General features: G+C 47.4%; 1 protein-coding gene across 4 annotated transcripts; it reads right to left on the bottom strand.

The window, feature by feature from the left end:
* Nucleotides 1–593: 593 nt before the first annotated feature.
* Nucleotides 594–23,860, bottom strand: LOC141047229 (uncharacterized). Of its 4 annotated transcripts, none has more exons than XM_073542187.1 (7): nt 23,752–23,860; nt 17,993–18,139; nt 17,684–17,863; nt 17,477–17,600; nt 17,296–17,393; nt 17,007–17,097; nt 594–2,713 (listed from the first exon to the last, which is right to left on the bottom strand). In XM_073542187.1, the coding sequence occupies exons 1-7, from the start codon at nt 23,770–23,772 to the stop codon at nt 1,101–1,103; spliced, it is 2,274 nt and encodes a 757-aa protein (XP_073398288.1). In that variant the 5' UTR covers nt 23,773–23,860; the 3' UTR covers nt 594–1,100. The 4 variants fall into 4 exon arrangements, with proteins under 4 accessions (XP_073398288.1, XP_073398289.1, XP_073398290.1 ...); XM_073542188.1 differs by having other exon boundaries at nt 594–2,710; XM_073542189.1 differs by lacking the exon at nt 23,752–23,860 and adding an exon at nt 23,294–23,721.
* Nucleotides 23,861–24,411: the final 551 nt, after the last annotated feature.

The raw sequence follows: 24,411 nt of genomic DNA, 5'->3' as shown, positions 1-24,411 counted from the left end.
GATTAGAAGATTCATTGACAAAAGGATAAAACTAAACTTTATTAATTACAAATGTAAAACTATACCCATAATTCACCCCCTGAAGGTTAGTCAGAAGGTGACTAATATAAAAAACATATACCCCACGTCTCAGTATATAGGGTGAGGGGATGTATACACACTCACTCCAAGCCTCTCATCTCTACGGGATTTGTCGCCCTCACCAAAGACGACTCATCAGGAGACTATTTAATATTGACCTATATTCAAGAGAGACTAGACGAAGAAAACCCTAAAATCATGTATCATGTTATCCGAAACAGTCAGAAAACTAGTCACATATTGGCAAATCCCAGACTTCAAACTATATTCTTCGTAAGTTTATAAGCCACTCCAGTATGAGGAATAGATAGTATGTGAAACTACAGTATATACCGCTCAGGGAACACTTAACTTCCAGAGATCATTTCCATATTCATACTAAATAATTGCACAGATCTCCCAGATATTATGGTTGCACATATCTCTAGTCTTTATGGATATTGCACTCATTCCTTGACAGACCGCAGCATGGCCATTAGTTAGAAGCTGCTAATGATCTTTGGAGCAGGTAAGTTTTCCCTAAGTGGTATATATTGGGCCGTCTGAAAACGGAGTTTAGTCTAGGACAATTTGTCTGCACTACTAATTGACAGCTGTTACAATACCAAACTAGGGCAGTCCCTATAGGTGAAAAAACACTAACTATACTGTATTTACACATACTTTCTATTCCTGTTTTGGATAACATGATTTTAGTTTTTTTTGTCCAGTCTCGCTTGAATATAGGTCAATATTAAATAAAGTCTCCTGATGAGTCGTCTTTGGTGAGGACAATGAAACCCGTAGAAATGAGAGGCTCGGTGAGTGTGTATATGTCACTTCATCCTATATACTGAAATGTGGGGTACATGTTTTTTCTATTAGTCACCTTCTGGCTAACCTTCAGGGGGTGAATTATGGGTATAGTTTTACATTTGGAATTAATAAAGTTAAGTTTTATCCTTTTGTCAGTGAACATGAGACATGACAAGAGACAACCCATTTAAGAAGACCCAATTTTGGTTAAAACTATTCAAACATTATGAACATAAAAAAGGCTTCTTCCCTATATGACATCTCTGATGTTTATTAAGAGTTGATTTCCAAGTAAATTTTTTCTCACATTTTGAACAGGAAAAAGGCTTCTCCCCTGTGTGAGTTCTCTGGTGACTAACAAGATGTGATTTCTGGTTAAAACATTTCTCACATTCTGAACAGGAAAAAGGCTTCTGCCCTGTGTGAGTATTCTGGTGCAGAACAAGATATGATTTCTGGGAAAAACATTTTCCACATTCTGAACAGGAAAAAGGCTTCTCCCCTGAGTGAGCTCTCTGGTGCTTAACACAAGCTGATACATATGCAAAACATTTCCCACATTCTGAACAGGAAAAAGGCTTCTCCCCTGTGTGAGTTTTCTGGTGACTAACCAGATGTGATTTCTGGTTAAAACATTTCCCACATTCTGAACAGGAAAAAGGCTTCTCCCCTGCGTGAGTTTTCTGGTGACGAATAAGATGTGATTTCTGGTTAAAACATTTCTCACATTCTGAACAGGAAAAAGGCTTCTGCCCTGTGTGAGTATTCTGGTGCAGAACAAGATATGATTTCTGGGAAAAACATTTTCCACATTCTGAACAGGAAAAAGGCTTCTCCCCTGAGTGAGCTCTCTGGTGCTTAACACAAGCTGATACATATGCAAAACATTTCCCACATTCTGAACAGGAAAAAGGCTTCTCCCCTGTGTGAGTTTTCTGGTGACTAACAAGATGTGATTTCTGGTTAAAACATTTCCCACATTCTGAACAGGAAAAAGGCTTCTCCCCTGCGTGAGTTTTCTGGTGACGAATAAGATATGATTTCTTGTAAAAACATTTCCCACATTTTGAACAGGAAAATGGCTTCTCCCCTCTGTGAGTTTTCTGGTGACGAATAAGATGTGATTTCTGGTAAAAACATTTTCCACATTCTGAACAGGAAAAAAGCTTCTCCCCTGTATGAGTTTTCTGGTGACTAACAAGATGTGATTTCTGGTAATAACATTTTCCACATTCTGAACAGGAAAAAAGCTTCTCCCCTGTATGAGTTTTCTGGTGACTAACAAGATGTGATTTCTGGTAAAAACATTTTCCACATTCTGAACAGGAAAAAGGCTTCTTCCCTGAGTGAGCTCTCTGGTGCTTAACACAAGCTGATATATATGCAAAACATTTCCCACATTCTGAACAGGAAAAAGGCTTCTCCCCTGTGTGAGTTATTTGGTGTATAACAAGATTCCCTTTCTGGGTAAAACATTTCCCACATTCTGAACATGAAAAAGGCTTCTCCCCTGTGTGGGTTCTAAGGTGTATATCAAGATGTCCATTCCTGTCAAAACATTTCCCACATTCTGAACATGAAAATGAATTCTTTGCTTTAGGAGCAGTTTGTTTTTTAATGCCTCTTTTGTGACTTTGATTTTTCTTAGTAGTCGGTAATAAATCAGAAGACAGGACCTGTTTCATAGGATCAGATGACAGATCTTTGCTGTGAATGGATGATGGTGTATCTGTAGTAATAGCAATGACTTCAGTTGTATCCTGTGGGATCTCAAGATCATCAGATTTAAAAGCTGAAGATGTCAGCTGTCCCTCTGATCTCCTGGTACAGTCATCTGCTAAGATATAAACAATTATTAGTTTTTAATAAAATATCCTTTAGTTTTATATTTTTGAACACTTCTACTTAAATTGTCCATAAAAACGGCAAGCTATGTAAAAAACAATGACAGTTCACAGTCTAATAGAAAACATTGTCGGATGATCCAGTAGTGTGTGGTGTTCAACTGTTTGTTTATTCTACCTCCCAAATATCGAATAAAAAGAAAAATAATGTTATGTAGGTGTAAATAATAACAATTCTCATCTCACAAAAACCAAGTCTCCACTCAGGTCCATCATCTATCAATGGAAAATGCTCAGCTACTTACCGGTAGCGGTGTGTTTCAGGAGCCCATGACAGCACCATGAGAGAGGGGATCCGCCCTTCGGGGACAGGAAACCTATAGACATAAAAAGGGCGGCCCTCTCTCCAGCTTCAGTTGGATTACAGAGCATGAGAGGACCTCCCTGGTTAGTAGCAACTTAAATATGTACGGTCAACTACATGTCTCTACTACTGTGACTAATTTTTTAAATAAAGTAAAGGTGCTGACCCAATATGTGAAAGCAGAGGGAGGGAATGTGAAGGTGCTGTCATGGGCTCCTTAAAAACACCGCTACCGGTAAGTAGCTGAGCATTTATTCAGTTGCCATGACAGCACCACGAGAGATTTACAGCACCTTTCTCCCGAACGTGAGGTCGGTGGACCCGCCTAAGTCTAGTCTATAGTGGTTGAAAAAAGTTGATGGAGAGGACCATGTGGCTGCCTTACGTATGTCATCGATGGATACTTCCGATCTGCCCAGGATGTTGCCATGGCCCGAGTAGAGTGCGCTCTTATGCCTTCCGGAATCTCCAGTCCACCTGCTGTATAAGCAAAAGAGATAGCCTCCCTAATCCACCTAGCTAGGGTGTTCTTGGACACTCTAAGTCCTTTCCTAGCTCCCTGGAACGATACAAATAGGGCATTGTCTTTTTTCCATGGCTCCGTGGCTGAAATGTAACTATGGAGACACCGTTTCACATCGAGGAAATGGAGCTTCTGCTCGGTTGGGTTAGAGGGGTTCGGGTAGAAGGATGGGAGGACTATTTCCTGAAGCCTGTGGAATTTTGAGGCGACTTTGGGTAGATATAAGGGGTCTGGTTTTAAGGTGACCCTATCATCTGTGAACTGAGTGTATGGAGGTATCCTAGAGAGGGCCTGCAAGTCACTAACCCTCCTAGCTGACGTTAGGGCCACCAACAGGGCAGTTTTAAATGATAGGATCTTTATGGGAATGGAATTAATGGGCTCAAAGGGAGGCTCTGTCAGAGCTGATAAAACAAGGTTGAGGTCTCATGGGACCAGCCTGTCTTTAACGATGGGTCTGGATCTTGCTGCTGCTTTAATGAATCTTGCCACCCAGTAATTGCTCGCTAAGTTGCAGTTGTAAAAAGCCCCTAGCGCCGAGACCTGGACTCTAAGTGTATTCGTGGCTAGACCCATCTCCAATCCCTTTTGAAGAAACTCCAGAATCTGATCAATTCGGATTCTTTGACCGACTTCCGCTCCTGACACTGCTAAAAACCTTTTCCAGACTCTAGCATAGATATCTGTTGTGGAGGCTTTCCTACTTTTTAGGAGGGTATTGACTAGCCTCTGGGAAAAGCCTCTTCCCCTTAACAGTTCCCCCTCAAGCTCCATGCCGCTAGATGTAAATTGGAGACTCGTGGGTGATATACTGGACCCTGGGATAAAAGGTCCGGGAGCTCGGGGAGAATCCATGGCTGGGATACAGACATCTCCCTCAGCCAAGGAAACCATGCCCTCCTGGGCCAGAATGGGGCTATCAAGATAACCCTGGCCCTGTCCTCTCGGATTTTCCTTAGCACCATCGGAATCAGACCCAGAGGGGGGAAGGCGTATGCTAGTCCGAAGCTCCACTGAACCAGGAAAGCGTCCACTGCGTACGGGTTTTCTCTGGGATCCAGAGAGAAGAACAGAGGGAGTTGACTGTTCCTTCTGCTGGCGAACAAGTCTATCTCTGGAAGCCCCCACCTGTGCACGATCCAAAGATGGCTTTTTTTAGTGTCCATTCTCCCTGTTTGAGCCTGTTGCGACTTAAGAAGTCGGCTGTTAGATTTTGCTTTCCCTTTATGTGTAGAGCTGTGAGGGATAGGAGGTGTAGTTCGGCGATCTGGAAAATACAATTTGCTACATCCATTAAGGGTCTGGACCGGAGATTCCCCCCTGGTGGTTAATGTAGGCTACAGTTACTTGGTTGTCTGAGAATACTCTGACGTGTTCGCCCTGTAGGGACACAAGGAAAGCATTCACTGCCCGCTCTACTGCTAGCAACTCTTTAAGGTTAGAGGAGAAACTTTGTTCGGGCGGAGACCATACTCCCTGGACCCAGTTATCCCCCATATGAGCCCCCCACAACCTCTGGGGCTAGCGTCTGTGGTTAAAATTCGGGAGATTCGGTTTATCCAAGGGACACCCCTACGCAGATTCGAGCCCAGGGACCACCAATGAAGGGACTGAACAGTAACATCAGATAAGGTGACTCTAGCCTCGAGGCAACCCTCAAGCCGATGGGTGTTGTGTAGGATGTCCCACTGTAGGGTTCTTGTGTGGAGTTGTGCCCAGAGTACTGCCGGAATGCATGCCGTAAGAGAGCCTAAAAGTGACATAGCCCCTCTAAGGGTAATTGACGGATTATCCATTACCCTACGTATGTGATGTTGAGTTTTCAGAACCTTAGACTCTGGTAATCGACATTCCTGTAAATCAGAGTCTATAGTAAGGCCTAGGAATTGTACTTTCGTGGGTTGTAGTCGTGATTTTTTAAAGTTAATGATCCAACCCAGATTTTGGAAGCTGGCTATTACCTTCCCTAATTGGGTGGCACAATGAGACTCAGTTCCCCACAATCATGAGATCGTCTAGATAGGGAACTACAAGAATGTTTTGTTCATGCAGATGGGCCATAACCTCTGCCATTAATTTTGTAAAGACCCGGGGAGCCACCACCACCCCAAAGGGAAGTGCTGTATACTGAAAATGGCTTATTTTTCCTTCCAGCGAGACGGCTACCCTTAAGAACTGCTGATGTTCTGCATGTATCGGAACATGATAATAGGCATCTTTAAGGTCGACTACCATAAAGCACCCCCCGAACAGTAGTTTAATCGCCGATTTTACAGACTCCATTTTGAAAGCGTAGATTTTGATGAATTTATTAAGGCATTTGAGATTAATTATGGTACGATAAGAGCCATCCGGCTTCCTGACTAGAAAGAGAGGGGAGTAAAACCCCTTACCTCTTTGTGGCTCAGGAACTTTAATCAATACACCTTTCCGGAGAAGATCGTAGATCTCCGCCTCCAACGCCTTCTGTTCTGTGGGTGAAGAAAGGATGGGAGTTAGGATAAACTTGTCGCCCGGAGTCTGCTGGAACTCGAATCTTAGTCCCGTTCTGATGATGCTCCGTATCCAAGGACTACTTGAGATATGCGAACAGGCCGGGTAGAAGGACAGCAACCTTCCTCCCAGTCATTTGGGATCATTACGGTCACGAGGGGTGTTAAACATATACCCCCTACCTCTTCTCCTGGTGTCATATCTAGATCTTTCTCTGGAGGGTCGTCTACGATCAAACCACCTTCTGTAGGAGCCACTTCTGAAAGGCGGTCTACCCAAATATGGGAAGCGTTTCTTGCTATCGCCTGCCTTCTCCAACAGTTCGTCCAGAACTTTGCCAAACAAGTAAGTTCCCTCACACGGGACACCGCATAATTTAGATCTGGCCTGCAAATCACCCAGCCAACATTTAAGCCATAAGGCTCTGCGGGCCGCATTGGAGAGGGCCGCGGATCTGGCTGCCAATTTCACTGAGTCCGCCGATGCATCCGAGAGGAAGGCCGCTGCTCCTTGAGCTGTAGAGAGGGAGGAAAGAATGTCCTGTCTCGGGACTTTATCCCTTATCTGTCCTTCTAGCTGGTCTAACCAAACCGTTAGGGATCTGGCGGTGCATGTGGCCGCAATTGCTGGTCGAAGGGCTCCAGCTGATGTCTCCCAGGTTCCCTTGAGAAAAGCATCGGCCTTCCTATCCAAAGGGTCTATTAAGCTACCCAGATCCTCAAAGGGAAGAGAAGTCGTTTTGCAAGCCTTTGCTATAGCCACATCCAATCTTGGGGCTTTATCCCATGATGCTGAATCTGTCTCCTTGAAAGGATACCTTCTCTTAAAGGCCAGAGGTAGGGAGCCCTTCCTCTCAGTTTTTTTTCCATTCTCTAGTGATAAGAGCATTAACTTTGTCTATTAGAGGGCATGACCTTCGATTTTTTCGGTCCAAACCCCGAAACATAGAATCCTGTACTGACTTCTCTGTTGGGGTTACCTCAATTCCCATTGTAGTATTTACCGCCTTTATTAGATGATTGACCTGCTCCAGTGGGAAACAGGAACGTCCTGATCTGGTCTCAGATGACGAGGACGATGATGATGATGATGAATCTGATCTTAGCTCGTGCGAATCACTATCGGAGACTAAGAGTAATGGTCTAGGGGACTTGTCTCTAGGTTTTCCCGGAGACCGGAATCCAGCCGAACTCCTAAGTTCCTGCCTGACTATCTCCCTTATACTGGAGGAAAAGTCAGCCGTCTCTTCCGAGACCAGGTGGTTAATACAGGGTCTACAGAGATTCCTTCCCTGACCGTCCGGGAGGGGGACTCCGCACTCGGCACACTGTCTGTGCTTGCTTTTCCCCGAACTCTTTCTCCCCTGGCAGAATGGGAGAGAGGGAACATAAGGGGAACAGATCATCACCCACTGAACTTTCTTGAAGCTCACTTACCCTGGCATACGACAGCGCAGTACCGGGTTCTGCGGGGGGGCCATCAGAGCCACCACAATCTTACGGCTCATGGACTTTTCAGGTCTCGCCTTCTGAGTAGACTTGTGTTTCTCAGAACGACTGCTGCTGCTAGAACGCTGCTCCGGCTTCTCTGAGGACTGAGGCTGCGTCTCTTCCAGAGGCTCTGGCTGCTCCTGAGACGCCATTATGGGCTACTACAGGGCCAGAAGCAGCTCTCCCGGTCACCTGAGCCCTTAAATAGACCTGGCACCGCCCCCTCTGGGGCTCACAGGTGCCTTCCATCAGCGCCCGGTACCTACTTCACCTCCCCGCATCCTCCACCCCCCGACCGAATCCCCAGCGAGACACTCCCCTCCCCCAGCCGGCGGACGCCACATGCACACCCGCCGCCACTGTCCGTCCCTCCAGAGGCGCGCCCGCGATGCCAGGTCCGCGGTCTGCAGCGCGCCCAGGCCGCGTCATCAGTCTGCGCCCGCACGCCGTCAGCCGCCCCCTGAAGGGGAATTAGGCGGCGGTAATGGCGCGGACACCTCCGGGCCTGCGCGCCACCCGGTAGAGAAGGACAGCGCTCACCCCCGGGCCCGGCGAGGTGAAGGACGAAGGAAAGGGAACCGGGTTTTTACTTACCCGGTAGCGGCGCGGGCCCTCCTGTAGTGGACGCTCCCCCTGGAGGCCACCTACAGCTGCACCGCCTACATCGACAGTTCCCCCACTGCCTGAATCGGCCGCCAGGCCCGGGCATCCATGACTGCTAAGACGGTGCTCCTGCTTCAGGTATGTCTGCAGGGTCCCCTGTCAGGGACAGGAAACCAATTGAAGCGGGAGAGAGGGCCGCCCTTTTTATGTCTGTAGGTTTCCTGTCCCCGTGCTGTCATGGCGACTGAATAAAACAGAGGTTCCCACACTATTAGTGGCTCAAAGGCTGTTGAAAGCAACAGGGTTTCTATAAACCAATCCAGCAAAATCCGCTCTCACTTCTGAGTCTTGCAGTGCGCTTAAACAACATTTAGGATCCCTGTATTTAGCAATATTATAGTGAGAAGAATCCACTTAATTTGCGGTGTGTGTCTCCTGGAGCACATTCTGGACACCATGTGTTGGATAATAAAATGGCACATGTGAACTTTTCACTCTCCAACATCCACTGCGTGTTAATTTCTGAAAAGTGTTTGTGGAGTCAAAATATTCACTCCGCCTACACTTGTTGTCAAAATTGTTGATACCCCTCATTTAATGGCAAAAAATCCCAAAATGGTCACAGAAATAACTTGAATCTGACAAAAGTAATAATAAATAAATCTATAAAAAGAAAACAAATCAAAGTCACACATTGCTTTTCAACCATGCTTCCACAGAATTAAAAAAAATATATATAATAGTAAAACTCATGAAATAGGCCTGGACAGAAATGATGGTATCCTTAACTTAATATTTTGTTGCTCAACCTTTTGAGGCAATCACTGCAATCAAACGATTCCTGTAACTGTCAATTAGACTTCTGCACCTCTCGACAGGTATTTTGTCCCACTCCTCAAGAGCAAACTGCTCCAGTTGTCTCGTGTTTGAAGGTTACCTTTTCCAGACATGATTCAGCTCTTTCCAAAGATGCTCCATAGGATTTAGGTCAGGGCTCAAAGAAGGCCACTGCAGAATAGTCCAATGTTTTCCTCTTAGCCATTCTTGAGCGTTTTTAGCTGTGTGTTTTGGGTTATTATCCTTTTGCAAGACCCATGACCTGCGACTGTTACCAAGCTTTCTGACACTGTGCAGCGCACATTTCTCTCTAGAATCCCTTGACAGTCTTGAGATTTTATTGTACCCTGCACAGATTCTAGATACCCTGCACCAGATGCAGCAAAGCAGCCCCAGAACATAACAGAGCCTCCTCCATGTTTCACAGTAGGGACAGTGTTCTTTTCTTGATATGTGAACATAGAGCTGATGTGCCTTGCCAAAACGTTCAATTTTTGTCTAATCTGTCCATAGGACATTTTCCCAAGCTTTATATCCTGTCAACATGTAGTTTGGCAAATTCCAGTCTGGCTTTTTTTTTTTTTAACTTTTTCAACAATAGTGTCCACCTTGGTCTTCTCCCATGAAGTCCACTTTGGCTCATACAACTATGGATGGTGCGATCTGACACTGATGTTCTTGAGCTTGAAGTTCACCTTTAATCTGTTTAGAAGCTTTTCTGGGCTCTTTTGTTACCATTCGTATTATTCGTCTCTTTGATTTGTCATCAATTTTACTCCTGCGGCCACGTCCAAGGAGGTTGGCTACAGTCCCATGAATATTAAATATGTGCAACTGTAGTCACAGGAACATGAAGCTGCTTGGAGATGGTCTAATTTTCTTTCTAATCTCCTGAGACAACTCTTTCCTTTGCTTCCTCTGGCCCCAGTTATCCGGCACAGTGAGTGGCCCCAGTTATGCTGCACAGTGAGTGGCCCCAGCTATGCTGCACAGTGAGTGGCCCCAGCTATGCTGCACAGTGAGTGGCCCCAGTTATGCTGCACAGTGAGTGGCCCCAGTTATGCTGCACAGTGAGTGGCCCCAGTTATGCTGCACAGTGAGTGGCCCCAGTTATGCTGCACAGTGAGTGGCCCCAGTTTTGCTGCACAGTGAGTGGCCTCAGTTTTGCTGCAGCCGCTGACTCCGTTACAAAAAAAAAAAAAAAAACACTGTATACTCACCTCCGTCGCTGCCCCCCTGCTCATCAGCGTTGCGGGCTCTGCAGTGACTGTGCAGGCAGCGGGCAATCGCGCCCTCTGACCTGAATGTCACTGCAGAGGACACAAGACAGCAGAGTGACCCCCCCCCCCCCGTTCATACTCACCCGGTCCTGGCGCTTGTCTCTGCAGCGCAGCCCCCCTGCATGTTCCATGTTCTCAGCGCGCTGCTCTCTTCCTGCTTCAGCGCTCACGTTTTACCGCTCATTAAATATGCGCATATTCATTAGTTTAATAAGCGGTACCACGTGACCGCTGAATCAGGAAGGAAGAGCAGCGCTGAGAACATGGAACAAGCAGGGGGGCTGCAGAGGGTGAGTATGATTTCTGACAACCCCGCTCCCTGTTTTGGCTCCGGCAAAATGGCGGTCGCCGCCGGGGGCAGCGCATGCGCTGATGGTGATCTCGGGACAGATCTCGCTGAAATCTCATCTGTCGAGAACTCAGTCCCGAGATCACATCAGCGCATGCGCCGCCCCCGGCAGCGGCCGCCATATTGCCGGAGCCCAAAACAAGGGAACCGAGAGGGAGCCCCGGGGCTCTGGCCTGTCACAAAATGTCGCCAGAGCCCCGGGATTGGAACCGGAGACACCGCTGGGCATGTGGAGACACAGCTGGGCACCCGGAGACACCCACAGCGCCGACAGACACCCGGTAAATGTGGGCAGAGCCCCGGGCTACTGCACAGACCCCCCTGGCAGCAGCGCAAGCCCCCCCTGGTAGCAGCATGAGCCCCCCCTGGCAGCAGTACAGCCCCCAGGTAGCAGCACGAGCCCCCCTGGCAGCAGTACAGCCCCCCTCCAGCAGCATGAGCCCCCCTGGCAGCAGCACAAACCCCCCCTGGCAGCAGCACAAACCCCCCCTGGCAGCAGCACGAGCCCCCCTGGTAGCAGCACGAGCCCCCCTGGTAGCAGCACGAGCCCCCCTGGTAGCAGCACGAGCCCCCCTGGCAGCAGCACAAACCCCCCCTGGCAGCAGCACAAGCCCCCCTGGCAGCAGCACAAGCCCCCCTGGTAGCAGCACGAGCCCCCCTGGCAGCGCGCTGCACGAGCCCCCTGGCAGCGCGCTGCACGAGCCCCCTTGGCAGCGCGCTGCACATCGGAGCACCCTCTCATCCCTTCCTGTGGCCTGCAGTATCACCCCAATCCTGCCTCCTCCAGCAGCGACCCTGAGACCCCACTTCACAGCAGCCACCACCCCCGGTAAGCAATAAGACACCTGGATTATAAGAGGCACCACCATTTTATTAAATAAACGTTTTTTCCTATTTTTCTCCTCAAAATTTGTGGTGCGTCTTATAATCCGGAGCGTCTTATAAAGCAAAAAATACGGTACAAATTATTGTCTAAGGTCCATTTGTTTCCTATTATCCTTTGTGAATAATTCCAAAGTTATGACCACATAAAGTGACACACGTCAGATTTTAAAAATGGGGTCCGATTAGAAACACAAAACTGGCTGCGGGAAGAGGTTAAATTAGAGTATTTTTGACACAAGCTATTGTAATCAAAAACTGTGACTATAGACAATAACGGTCATGGTTTGCTGAGTTTGTGGGATTAGGAAGTTCTAGGGTTAATCTGGATGTCCTCACTCTGGGATTCTGGGAGGCTTCTTATAGCCTCATTGTGGGGTCATTCCTCGTCGCTTATACTTTGACCTTTGGCCGAGTGTGTGTGACCGTGTTGTGCCGGTGCTTTGTGCCTGTGCTACTTTACGTTTGTCTGGTTCTGATCTGGTTCTGTCCCTGTCCCAGAGTTCTGCCTGCCCCTTCTGTACTGCGCTGCCATCTCTTTGTATGACCCCTTGGCTATGTCCTGACCTCCCCCTGCCTGCCCCTTCTGTACTGCGCCGCACTCTCCGTGCATGACCCTCTGTTTTGTCTGAACTGAGTTTATCCTCTGGAGCCACCGCTGCATACTCCCGGGACAGCCGTCTCCCAGCAGTGCTCCGCGGTAACCCCGCCTCCTCCTGTGACGCTCGGTCACATGACCGCAGGTCCTGCTGCTAGCAGATACCTCAGCATCCCGACTCACCACGGCTCTCAGGTCTCATCTGCCTGAACTCCTACGCAGCGCCAGACCTCGGGCTCCCTCAAAGCGGCGGGTGAGTTACCCTGTTCAGCCGCGGCAAGTCGCCGGTGCTGACAGGGTTGTGATAATAACACATCTACTGAAATGGTAAAACTCAACAGTCTTAATCAGTAATAAATGAGTAGCAAGTGGTGAAACCTCTCTGGGGTAATTAGAGTATGGGGCTCGGTGACTTCACAATCTAAACTATCGTAAGGTCCAATATTTTCTGTCAGATGAGCTTCAAGAAGAAATATTAGGCATTTAAAGAGAACTGTGTATAATAGTGCAGAGCTGTGATGTCTTAAAGGGAAACTGTCAGCAGAATTGTGCACAGTAATCTACAGACACTGTCAGGTCGGCGCCGTTATACTGATTACAATGATACCTTGGTTGATGAAATCCGTCTTGTGGTTGTTGTTTAATCTGTATTTGTAGTTTTCAGTTAATGAGATTCTCGTGCTTCGGGGTGGGGCTGTGGGTGGTCTGTGGGCGGGGCTTTATGTGTCGCTCTGATTACATATGCAATTGTATTGGCTTATGACAGGTCACTGATTTTTCAGTGACCTGCCCCCCATTTTTACATAATGCAAATAATAGCGTTGATATTATTGTTGATAATGCCTAAAATATTGTGGCTATTGTGAGGCTTAGCCTGGAGACACAATAGCGATTTTAAAATCGGGCCGATTTTGATGCAGGAAAGTTGGACGAGTGTAATACAATTGTCATACGCGTGTCATGCATTTTTTATAGGTTAAAGTAGAAAAGATATATACACGGAATATATACTTATATGAATATGTATAATATATATATATATATATATATATACACACTGTACTAATTGTATTTGTCTATATATCTGCCTATTCTATATTTATTTACTGTATGTAATCCATCTCTTTTATCCTGTCGGCTCCTGCAGTGATTTTACACTACTGCGGCTGCTGAATTACCGGCTTTTCTTCTATGTAATATAAATACATATATGTGTGTGTGTCACTGACATGTATATCTATGTATTCTATGTGTATATATCTATTCTAACCTGTCAGTGTGATTGTACTGTACCCACATATGAATTGCTGGCTTTTCAAATGCGATCGGTGTGTAAAATTTGGACAGCAGTCGCATGGTCTGAGTGCTGTGTGATTTTTCTCTCGCACCCATTGACTTCTATTGCAGGATGCGATCCGAATTCAGATTAGGGTGGTTTCACATTAGCGCTTTTTAAGCGCACGCACGGCCGGGGTAGCTCCGCCCCCGAGCCGGCTCTCTGCCCGGCGTGCCCGCCCCTTGCTTGTAGCGCCGCCTCCTAGCGCACAGCGGCGCACCCTATCTTTAGCATAGGGTGCGCAGATCGTGCGCAGGCCGTGCGCTAGTTGCGCTTTAACCTGCGCTGCGCACTTTTGATGGTGCGCCGTGTGCTCCAAAATCAAACTTTTCGGATTTTGGCGCGCACGGCGCACCGTCAAAAGTGCGCAGCGCAGGTCAAAGCGCAACTAGCGCACGGCCTGCGCACGATCTGCGCACCCTATGCTAAAGATAGGGTGCGCCGATCGCAGGCGCCGCTGTGCGCTAGGAGGCGGCGCTACAAGCAAGGGGCGGGCACGCCGGGCAGAGAGCCGGCTCGGGGGCGGAGCTACCCCCGGCCGTGCGTGCGCTTAAAAAGCGCTAATGTGAAACCACCCTTACAATCATAGCATGCTGCGATTTTATTCCAGTCCGATCGTGAGCCGATCCGGAAAAAAAAAAAAAAACGCAGATGAAGATACAATCATAGAATAATATTGGTCTGAATTCAGTCTGATTTTTTTTTTTTATCGCAAGTGGGAATGAGCCCTTTGAAAAAAATTACATCCAGCAAAATGTGACTGGCGATGGCGGCGCCTGCGCAGTAGCATCTATAAGTAAGAGATAGATTATACTGGACAGGCGCCGCTGGTGACATTTTGCTGGATGTAAAAAAATATTTTCTAAGCCTCATAATAGCCACAATATTATAGGTATTATCAACAATAATATCAATACTATTATATGTATTATTTAAAAATGGGGGGCAGGTCACTGAGGGATCAGTCACCTGTCATAAGCCAATACAGATACATATGTAAGCAGAGCAGCACATAAATCTCTGCCCACAGCCCCGCCCCAGAGCACGAGAATCTCATTAACTGAAAACTACAAATACAGATTAAACAACAACCACAAGACAGATTTCATCACCAGGACTAGCAGGGAGTTACAGACTCACATTAGCGACGCAGGACAATCCCACCACAATCAAACTATCATACAGAATGAACAGGTAAAAATAGACATAGAATAAAAAAAGTTACATCCCCAACAACAACGTATGTACGAGTGGAGAACTCCATCAGTAAACCAGAGTTGCACTCATTTATGGTGGGCGGCACGGTGGCTCAGTGGTTAACACTGCAGCCTTGCAGCGCTGTGGTCCTGGTTGAACCAAGGACTACATCTGCATGGAATTTGTATGTTCTCTCCATGTTTGCTTGGGTTTCCTCCGGGTACTCCGGTTTCCTCACACATTCCAAAGACGTACTGATAGGGATTCTAGATTGTGAGCCTCATCAGGAACAGTGCAAATAATGTTTATAAAGTGCTGTGGAATTAATGGCGCTATATAAATGAGTAAAATAAATAAAATGATGGACCATTCAAGCTACTATAAATCATGACCAGAAGATTAAAGAATGAGAGATTGTCATATGTAGGAATCTCCTCTAAACACCGCTCATCACTCTTCACATACACTCACTGGCCACTTTATTACGTACACCTGTCCAACTGTGTGTTAAGACTTAATTTCTAATCAGCCAATCACATGGCGGCAACTCAGTGCATTTAGGCATGTAGACATGGTCAAGACAATCTCCTGCAGTTCAAACCGAGCATCAGTATGGGGAAGAAAGGTGATTTGAGTGCCTTTGAACGTGGCATGATTGTTGGTGCCAGAAGGGCTGGTCTGAGTATTTCAGAAACTGCTGATCTACTGGGATTTTCACGCACAACCATCTCTAGGGTTTACAGAGAATGGTCCGAAAAAGAAAAAAAATCCAGTGAGCGGCAGTTCTGTGGCCGGAAATGCCTTGTTGATGCCAGAGGTCAGAGGAGAATGGGCAGACTGGTTCGAGCTGATAGAAAGGCAACAGTGACTCAAATTGCCACCCGTTACAACCAAGGTAGGCAGAAGAGCATCTCTGAACGCACAGTGCGTCGAACTTTGAGGCAGATGGGCTACAGCAGCAGAAGACCACACTGGGTACCACTCCTCTCAGCTAAGAACAGGAAACTGAGGCTACAATTTGCACAAGCTCATCGAAATTGGACAGTAGAAGATTGGACAAACGTTGCCTGGTCTGATGAGTCTCGATTTCTGCTGCGACATTCGGATGGTAGGGTCAGAATTTGGCGTAAACAACATGAAAGCATGGATCCATCCTGCCTTGTATCAACAGTTCAGGCTGGTGGTGGTGGTGCCATGGTGTGGGGAATTTTTTCTTGGCACTCTTTGGGCCCCTTGGTACCAATTGAGCATCGTTGCAACGCCACAGCCTACCTGAGTATTGTTGCTGACCATGTCCATCCCTTTATGACCACAATGTACCCAACATCTGATGGCTACTTTCAGCAGGATAATGCGCCATGTCATAAAGCTCGAATCATCTCAGATTGGTTTCTTGAACATGACAATGAGTTCACTGTACTCAAATGGCCTCCTCAGTCACCAGATCTCAATCCAATAGAGCATCTTTGGGATGTGGTGGAACGGGAGATTCGCATCAGGGATGTGCAGCCGACAAATCTGCGCCAACTGTGTGATGCCATCATGTCAATATGGTCCAAAATCTCTGAGGAATGCTTCCAGCACCTTGTTGAATCTCTGCCACGAAGAATTGAGGCAGTTCTGAAGGCAAAAGGGGGTCCAACCCGTTACTAGCATGGTGTACCTAATAAAGTGGCCAGTGAGTGTATGTCTCTGTAGTATTAATATGGGTCAGATCTTCACCCTGAAACAAGAAGATCCCAATGATCCTCAGGTAGATGGAGAGAAGGTGTCATGAGATCTCCCCTATGATGTGTAGACGGCTGTGAAGGTCTTGTGCTCAGTCTTGTTTTATCCACCAGTATTATATGTTTTATACTTGTGTAATGAGAACGGTGGAGATGGCAGGATTAGAGCTGATCATAGATGGGACTTCTCCATCTGTCTGTGACATTTACAATATTTGTTTCAAGGTGAAGATCTTCCACAGGACTGTAAACACCGTTCTCATTACACAAGTATAAAACATATAATACTGGTGGATAAAACAAGACTGAACATAAGACCTTCACAGCAGTCTACACATCATAGGAGAGATCTCATGGCACCTTCTTTGCATCTACCTGAGGATCATTGGGATCTTCTTGTTACAGATTTGAAAACGTAACGATCAGCCACTTTCACAATTTCACTAAGTAATTTTAACATTTTCAGAAGGAGGAGAATATTGTGGTCTAAAGGCGAAATGGTGGTCACACAATTGTGATACGGCCGGACCACACCACCGATAAAGCAGCCACTGCCAGTGACTAAGAAGAATCTGTGACTTCTCTGTATTTAGTGGTTACTACTCACCTGGGCGGTTATCTGTAGGAATCTCCTCTTTACACCGCTCATCACCCCTCACATATGTCTCTGTAGTATTAATATGGGTCAGATCTTCACCCTGAAACAAATATTGTAAAAGTCACAGACAGATGGAGAAGTGACATCTATGATCAGCTCTAATCCTGCCATCTCCACCGTTCTCATTACACAAGTATAAAATATACAATACTGGTGGATAAAACAAGACTGAGCACAAGACCTTCACAGCCGTCTACACATCATAGGGGAGATCTCATGACACCTTCTCTCCATCTACCTGATGATCCTGAGGAACATTGGGATCTTCTTGTTTACAGTCCTGTGGAAGAAGAGGATGGGGACATCTCTCTGGTGTTGTCCTCTTACTGGATAGATCTGGAGGAAATACATACAGGGACTGAATTCATTCTTTACATACAGATAATTATAGGCCGTGTGTATTTAGTCCTGTCTATTACCTGGTGATGTGAGGGGCTGGGGAACCTCCATCATGACGTTCTTGTACAGATCTTTCTGTCCTTCTAAATACTCCCACTCCTCCATGGAGAAATAGACAGCGACATCCTGACACCTTATAGGAACCTGACACATACAATGATACCGTCAATCGCCCGATCCCTTCATAGCGTTACTGTATAATGTCCCAGCATTCCCAGCAGTGTCACCTCTCCAGTCAGCAGCTCAATCATCTTGTAGGTGAGTTCTAGGATCTTCTGGTCATTGATGTTCTCATGCATCAGGGGGTGAGGTGGGGGACCTGTGATTGGACTCAGGGGTCTTCCCCATCCCTCAGACACTGGGACCTGACAGCGCTCATTAGAGGTCTTCTTCACTACTGTGTAATCCTGGTTATGGAGAGACACATTAATAAATCTCACTACAGACATTTCCAGAGTCCTCACCTCTCCAGTTCTGTCCATCTGTTATTCCCATAGATAAGAATGATGTAATGTGACGTCATCAGAATTTCTCACCTCTCCAGTAAGCCGGAAGAGGATCTCTAGGGTGAGGTGTAATATCCTCTCCGCCATCTTGTCTCTGTCCATATTGATCCTTGATGGGTAAATCAGGAAAATTCTCTTATATAGATCTTCACTGAGAGGATCCGATATTGTAGAGACCTGAATGAGAAGATGAGCCGATGTAACATCATAAAATCCTGTGTAATAATACAATTACTGGAGATAATCAGGGAAACATATGAGATTTATTATTTTACAGTATTTAGTTTCCCTCTTTACATCTACTAATAAAACCTATATATTTAGGCCACAGACAACAAGCAGTTTCTCCCTCGGAGTCGGCAGCTGAATACGTTCCTCATAGACTCATCTTCCATAACGCTAATTCTCGTCTCATTTCCCGACACTGGAATCGGCATTAGCAATACTGCAGGAGATATTCATTACACGGGACAGGAGAAATAACTACTTCATGATGAGGACGACATCTTCATCTTCTACTACGGCTCTAGAAACATATTTGGCCAGAGTCCGTCACTGACTCCATCCCCACCGGCCGTCTATATGAAGGTTCCCGTCTTCCCCGCACTGTAATCTTCTATCACGTTAGATCTCAGGTCTGAGTCACACACAGAAGTTTGAGGCTTTTAGAAAAGATTTTTTGTTTCCACAAACACAGCAGACAGAAATGAGCTGCTCCCAAAGTCTCCATGTACAGTGTTTTATGGGGATTATTTTTGGCCTTAGGTTTTCCTATATTATAAGAAAAAACAGAAAAAAACCCAGATACTAAAATGTTTCTAAAAAAAAATTGGTTCCAACAATTCTTGTAAAAAGAAAAAACATGGAAAAAGCAGAAGACAAATTATAATTTTTCCACACAATAAACAATTGTTTAAAAAAAATTAACTCTTTTGGGCCTTAGAACATAGATGTACACTGCAGGGACGGCACAGGAGCGGCTGCAACAAAAACCCTGTCAGTTTAACCACTTGCTGAAAACATGGCATCTAAGAAGGTGGGACAGAGTTCGGCTTAATGCCCCTCTGCACCCAAGTACACGATAGTAACTAGGCCGCCCCATACTATGATACTTACATGCCTAATAATAGTGTCTGTGATACAGAAACTTGACACTCAACTTTTGAAGATATGAGGTAATTTTAATGCATACCTTTAAGTCAGAGAGGCACTGTATGCAGTGAGGTACCTGCCAGATTTTCCATGGTAAATTGTATCTGTAATGCACAGATAGAGCGAGTGACCGATGTGGCTAGGACAGAGGTATGAGTTGAGGTTGATTGTATGATCTTAAAAAAAGTGTGTCCATGCCTTTAAGTCAGAGAGGCACTGTGTGCCATGGAGCATCCGCTGTGCTCCCTGTTACAAGTTGTATCTGTGATATAAAGATATGTCCGCATTAAAGATGTAGCGCTGGTGTCAGAGGTTCAGAACATACCGGTTTTAGTAGAGTAGAGCCTGGTGCGTTGTGTAACGCGGTATCCGCCGCTTGTTGTGGTCGTGTGGCGCCCCTGAGGCTCAGTCGCCACAGAGGTACTGCACCTTCTCCTAAGGTGTAGGGCCCCACCACCTAGGTAAGTTGGGAACTCCTTTCCACACTCCAACACCTGCACCCGACACCCCACGCTTAGCGGGTAGCAGAGCACCTTTCGTGGGTCCTTGCTTCGTAACACGAGATGTGCTGGGAAAGGTTTAGGCTAAGTGCACACGTACCGGAACTCTCGCGGAAATTACCGCGAGAATTCCGGAATTCCAGTCCGCGGGAAAATCGCATTTTAAATTCCCGCGATTTTCCCACGGAAAAACTAGCATTTTGCAAGCGTAATTAGCTTGCAAAATGCTAGCGTTCTCCAAGCGATCTGTAGCATCGCTTGGAGAACTGATTGACAGATTGTTTGACGAGTGTGACCAACTTTTTACTACTGAGGCCGCCTATGCAGCATCAGTAGTAAAAGATAAATTGTAAAAAAAAATTAAAAAAATGGTGTTATTCTTACCCTCCGACGTCCCACGCAGGCGTTCCCAGTAATCCTTTGCGAAAATGCCCGCGATGACGTCAGTTCTCGCGGGATCGCGACGTCTCGCGGTAATTCGCGATGACGTCGCGCTAATGACCGCGAGACTTCGCGATCCCGCGAGAACGGACGCCATCGCGGGCATTTTCGCAAAGGACTACTGGGAACGGGAGCGTGAAGAGAAGCGGAAAGACTGCGCGGGACGTCGGAGGGTGAGAATAACAATATTTTTTATTTTTAAAATTCTATTTTTTACAGGGGTATGGTACCCAAAGCCCGGAGGACAGTCTCCTCCCCTCTGGACCGTGGGTACCATCCGCAAATGTTCTGCTTACTTTCCGCATGGTGTGCACAGCCACATGCGGAAAGTAAGCGGAACAATGCATTCCTATGGGTGCGGGATCGCCGCGATTCCGCAAATTAATGAGCATGCTGCGGTTTTTACCGCAAAGCGATTCCGCCGCGGTAAAAACAGCATTAGCACAGCATTGCGGAATCCCATAGGAATGCATGGGATGCTTATTTTTCGCGGTTAAAACCGCCGCGGAAACGCGAAAAAAACGCCACGTGTGAACTCAGCCTTAGAATGACAGGTCAGTCGAGAGAGAGAGAGAGAGACAGACACTGCTTCAGTGATCTGAGCCAGCTGGCACAGGAAAGGAACAGAAAGAGAAAGACGTAGAACTGCAACCTAAGCTTTCTTAAGAGAGAGAAGGCATAGCGCGGAACGAAGGAGTAGGAGAACAGAGAGGAGTTGTGGGTTGGAAGAGGAACCCTGCCTATAGGTTCTCAGCGCAAGGCCGAGGCCCGGTCCCCGAGGTTGTATGGACACTTATGGTTCTGCAGCAGATACCGGTGGAGTAGTTGGCTGTAAATGCACTACTCCTATCCAAGACTTGGGACACAACAGCAACTGAATAATAGAGAGCCAGGACTCTGGAGAAAGGAGTCCCCGAGAGAGGCTACAGCTGTCTGTCATACAAGTAGAGTTGTTAGGAACATGTGACAGGATGAACTTCAGAGTACCACGGTACTGGAGCTCTTCACACTAAAAGGCGCAATAGAGGAGTCGTTCAGGAAAGGTACATGTTGGCCGAGTGTTGGAGAGGAGAAGCCTGACTGGCCCGGGAGATTGATTGAGTCTCTGCCCCGGAGGACACGGCACAGAGGCAGGCACCAGTGTGTACCACGAACTGTGAGTAAAGCTTTGGAACTACAAGCCCTGGTGTCTTCCATTCAATTGTGCGCCAACGCCGCCAGCACTGCTACATCTGGGTACCAACATTCCTCACACGCCTGCGCCAATACACTGCCCTGGGGTTACAGCTTCACCTGTGGGGAGCTACAAAATCTATGCTGAAGCTCACCATAAGCCCCAGAGGATCTGCACGCAGCGTTAGCTTAACATCTTGCATGCCAAACACCACAGGTGGCATGACGAACTATTCCATTACACCATTACATTTCCCCCAAGACTTGGGCGCCCAGGGCCACGGACCGGGTCAATGCTGCTGTGACACATCCCACTTGACACCGGCCCGGTACCGAGTACCCCACAGCCCTGGGAGGGTGACCCAGGCTTTATAGTGAAGGGACTGGAGTGAGGGCCTGTTCCCAGGAGCTATAGTCTGAGGAAAGGGCTAAAAAGCCTTCACTAGACCCCTGTACAGCTGTATAATGAGGCCTAGGCTTTATAGTGAAAGGACTGGAGGGCCTGTTCCCAGGAGCTGCAGTCTGAGGAAAGGGCTAAAAAGCCTTCACTAGACCCCTGTACAGCTGTATAATGAGGCCCAGGCTTTATAGCGAAGGGACTGGAGTGAGGGCCTGATCCCAGGAGCTACAGTCTGAGGAAAGGGCTAAAAAGCCCTCACTAGACCCCTGTACAGCTGCATAATGAGGCTCAGGCTTTATAGTGAAGGGACTGGAGTGAGGGCCTGATCCCAGGAGCTACAGTCTGAGGAAAGGGCTAAAAAGCCTTCACTAGGCCCCTGCACAGCTGTATAATGTGACCCAGGCTTTATAGTGAAAGGACTGGAGTGAGGGCCTGATCCCAGAAGCTACAGTCTGAGGAAAGGGCTAAAAAGCCTTCACTAGACCCCTCTACAGCTGTATAATGAGGCCCAGGCTTTATAGTGAAGGGACTGTGTGGCGCCCCTGAGGCTCAGTCGCCACATAGGTACCGCACCTTCTCCTAAGTTGTAGTGCCCCACCAACTAGGTAAGTTGGGAACGCCTTTCCACACTCCAACACCTGCATCCCACACACAGGATAGTTCAGTAGGTCCGCCTAGCAGCTTCAGGCTGGGGGTAGCAGAGCACAATTCGTGGAACCCTGCTTCGTAACACGAGATGTGCTGGGAGGTGGGTGGAGTTAGTATAAAATAGGGGGAAAGTGAAGAAGTGTAGGTCAGTCTAGGGTGAGTCCCAGAGAAGTTCAGTTCTGAAGTTAGTTTTTAGTTCAGTTTCAGTTTAGTTTAGAAAGAGTGCTGCAGATGCCTCAGTGATCTGTGCCAGCTGGCACGGGAAAGAGAAGAGAAGGAGAAAGACGTAGACCTGCAACCTAAGCTTCCATAAGAGAGAGAAGGAACAGCGCAGAACGAAGGAGTAGGAGAGGAGTTGTGGGTTGGAAGAGGAACCCTGCCTATAAGTTCTCAGCGCAAGGTCGGGGCCCGGTCCCCGAGGTTGTATGGACACTTATGGTTCTGCAGCAGACACCGGTGGAGTAGTTGGCTGTAAATGCACTACTCCCATCAAAGACTTGGGACACAACAGCAACTGGATAGAGAGCCAGGACTTCTGAGAAGGGAGTCCCTGGTAGAGGCTACAGCTGTCTGTCATACAAGTAAGGTTCTAGGAACATCTGACAGGAGGAATTCAAGAGAACTACGGTACTGGAGCTCTTCACACTTAAAGGCGCAATAGAGGAGTCGTTTAGGAGAGGTACATGTTGGCAGAGTGTTGGAGAGGAGAACCCTGACTTGCCCGGGAGATTGATTGAGTCTCTACCCCGGAGGACACGGCACAGATGCAGGCACCAGTGGGTACCACGAACTGTGAGTAAAGCTTTGAAACTGCAAGCTTTGGTGTCCTCCATTCATTTGCTGTTAACACCTTCAGCACCGCTATATCTGGGTACCAGCATCTATACCACTCTGCGCCTCTCCTCATCCATTGCACCTACACTGCCCTGGGAATACAGCTCCACCTGTGGGGAGCTATACCATCTTTGCTGCACCACACCATCAGTCCCAGCAGATCTGCACACAGCATTGGCTTACCATCTCCCTTGCCAAACACCACGGGTGGCGTCACGAACTATTCAAATAAACTTTAACACCATTAACATCACCGATATTGGGCGCCCAGGGCCACGGACTGGGTCACTGCTGCTGTGACACATTCCCCCTGACACCGGCCCGGTACCGGGTACCCTGCTGCCCTGGGTGTGAGGGCGACCCAACTGGAGTGAGGGCCTGATCTCAGGAGCTACAGTCTGAGGAAAGGGCTAAAAAGCCTTAACTAGACCCCAGTACAGCTGTAAAATGAGGCCCAGGCTTTATAGTGAAGGGACAGGAGGGAGGGCCTGATCCCAGGAGCTACAGTCTGAGGAAAGGGCTAAAAAGCCTTCACTAGACCCCTGTACAGCTGTATAATGAGGCCCAGGCTTTATAATGAAGGGAAAGGAGGGAGAAAAGAGGTGAAAGGAGCAAGAAGAGCAAGAATGCCCATCACTAACCTGCAGAGCCGCACTCCACATATATGGCTGCTCTGTGCGCACAGGACCTGTGAAGATGTCACAGGAGGGGAGGAGTCAGGGGTCACATGATCAGGGCCGTAGTAGTGATTGGAAGTTCGGCTCTTTTTAGTGATCCGGCTCATTCGGCTCCGCTCACCATAAAGAGCCGGCTCTTTTGGCTCTTTTTTAAATAGAAATCCGTTTTCCACAGTCCTTATTCTAAGTCTTTGCCTGTACAGTGAGGCCTCCTTCTCCACCTGTATAAGGATCTAGTGACGCAGTGTAGACGGTTATTCAGCATTGCTCTCTCCTCAGATTGTCAGCTCTTGTGATCAGGCCCCGGCTCCTCGCTCCGGTCTCTCCTGTACAGTGAGGCCTCATTATACTCCTGTATAAGGATCTAGTGACGCAGTGTAGACTGTTATTCAGCATTGCTGTTTCCTCAGATTGTCAGCTCCTGTGATCAGGCCCCTGCTCCTCGCTCCGGTCTCTCCTGTACAGTGAGGCCTCATTATACTCCTGTATAAGGATCTAGTGACGCAGTGTAGACGGTTATTCAGCATTGCTGTGTCCTCAGATTGTCAGCTCCTGTGATCAGGCCCCTGCTCCTCGCTCCGGTCTCTCCTGTACAGTGAGGCCTCATTATACTCCTGTATAAGG

Source organism: Dendrobates tinctorius, unplaced genomic scaffold, assembly GCF_039654945.1.
Source record: "Dendrobates tinctorius isolate UK_male_01 unplaced genomic scaffold, ASM3965494v1 ptg000126l, whole genome shotgun sequence".
NCBI lineage: Eukaryota > Metazoa > Chordata > Amphibia > Anura > Dendrobatidae > Dendrobates > Dendrobates tinctorius.
This window is presented reverse-complemented; position numbering and strand designations above follow the sequence as displayed.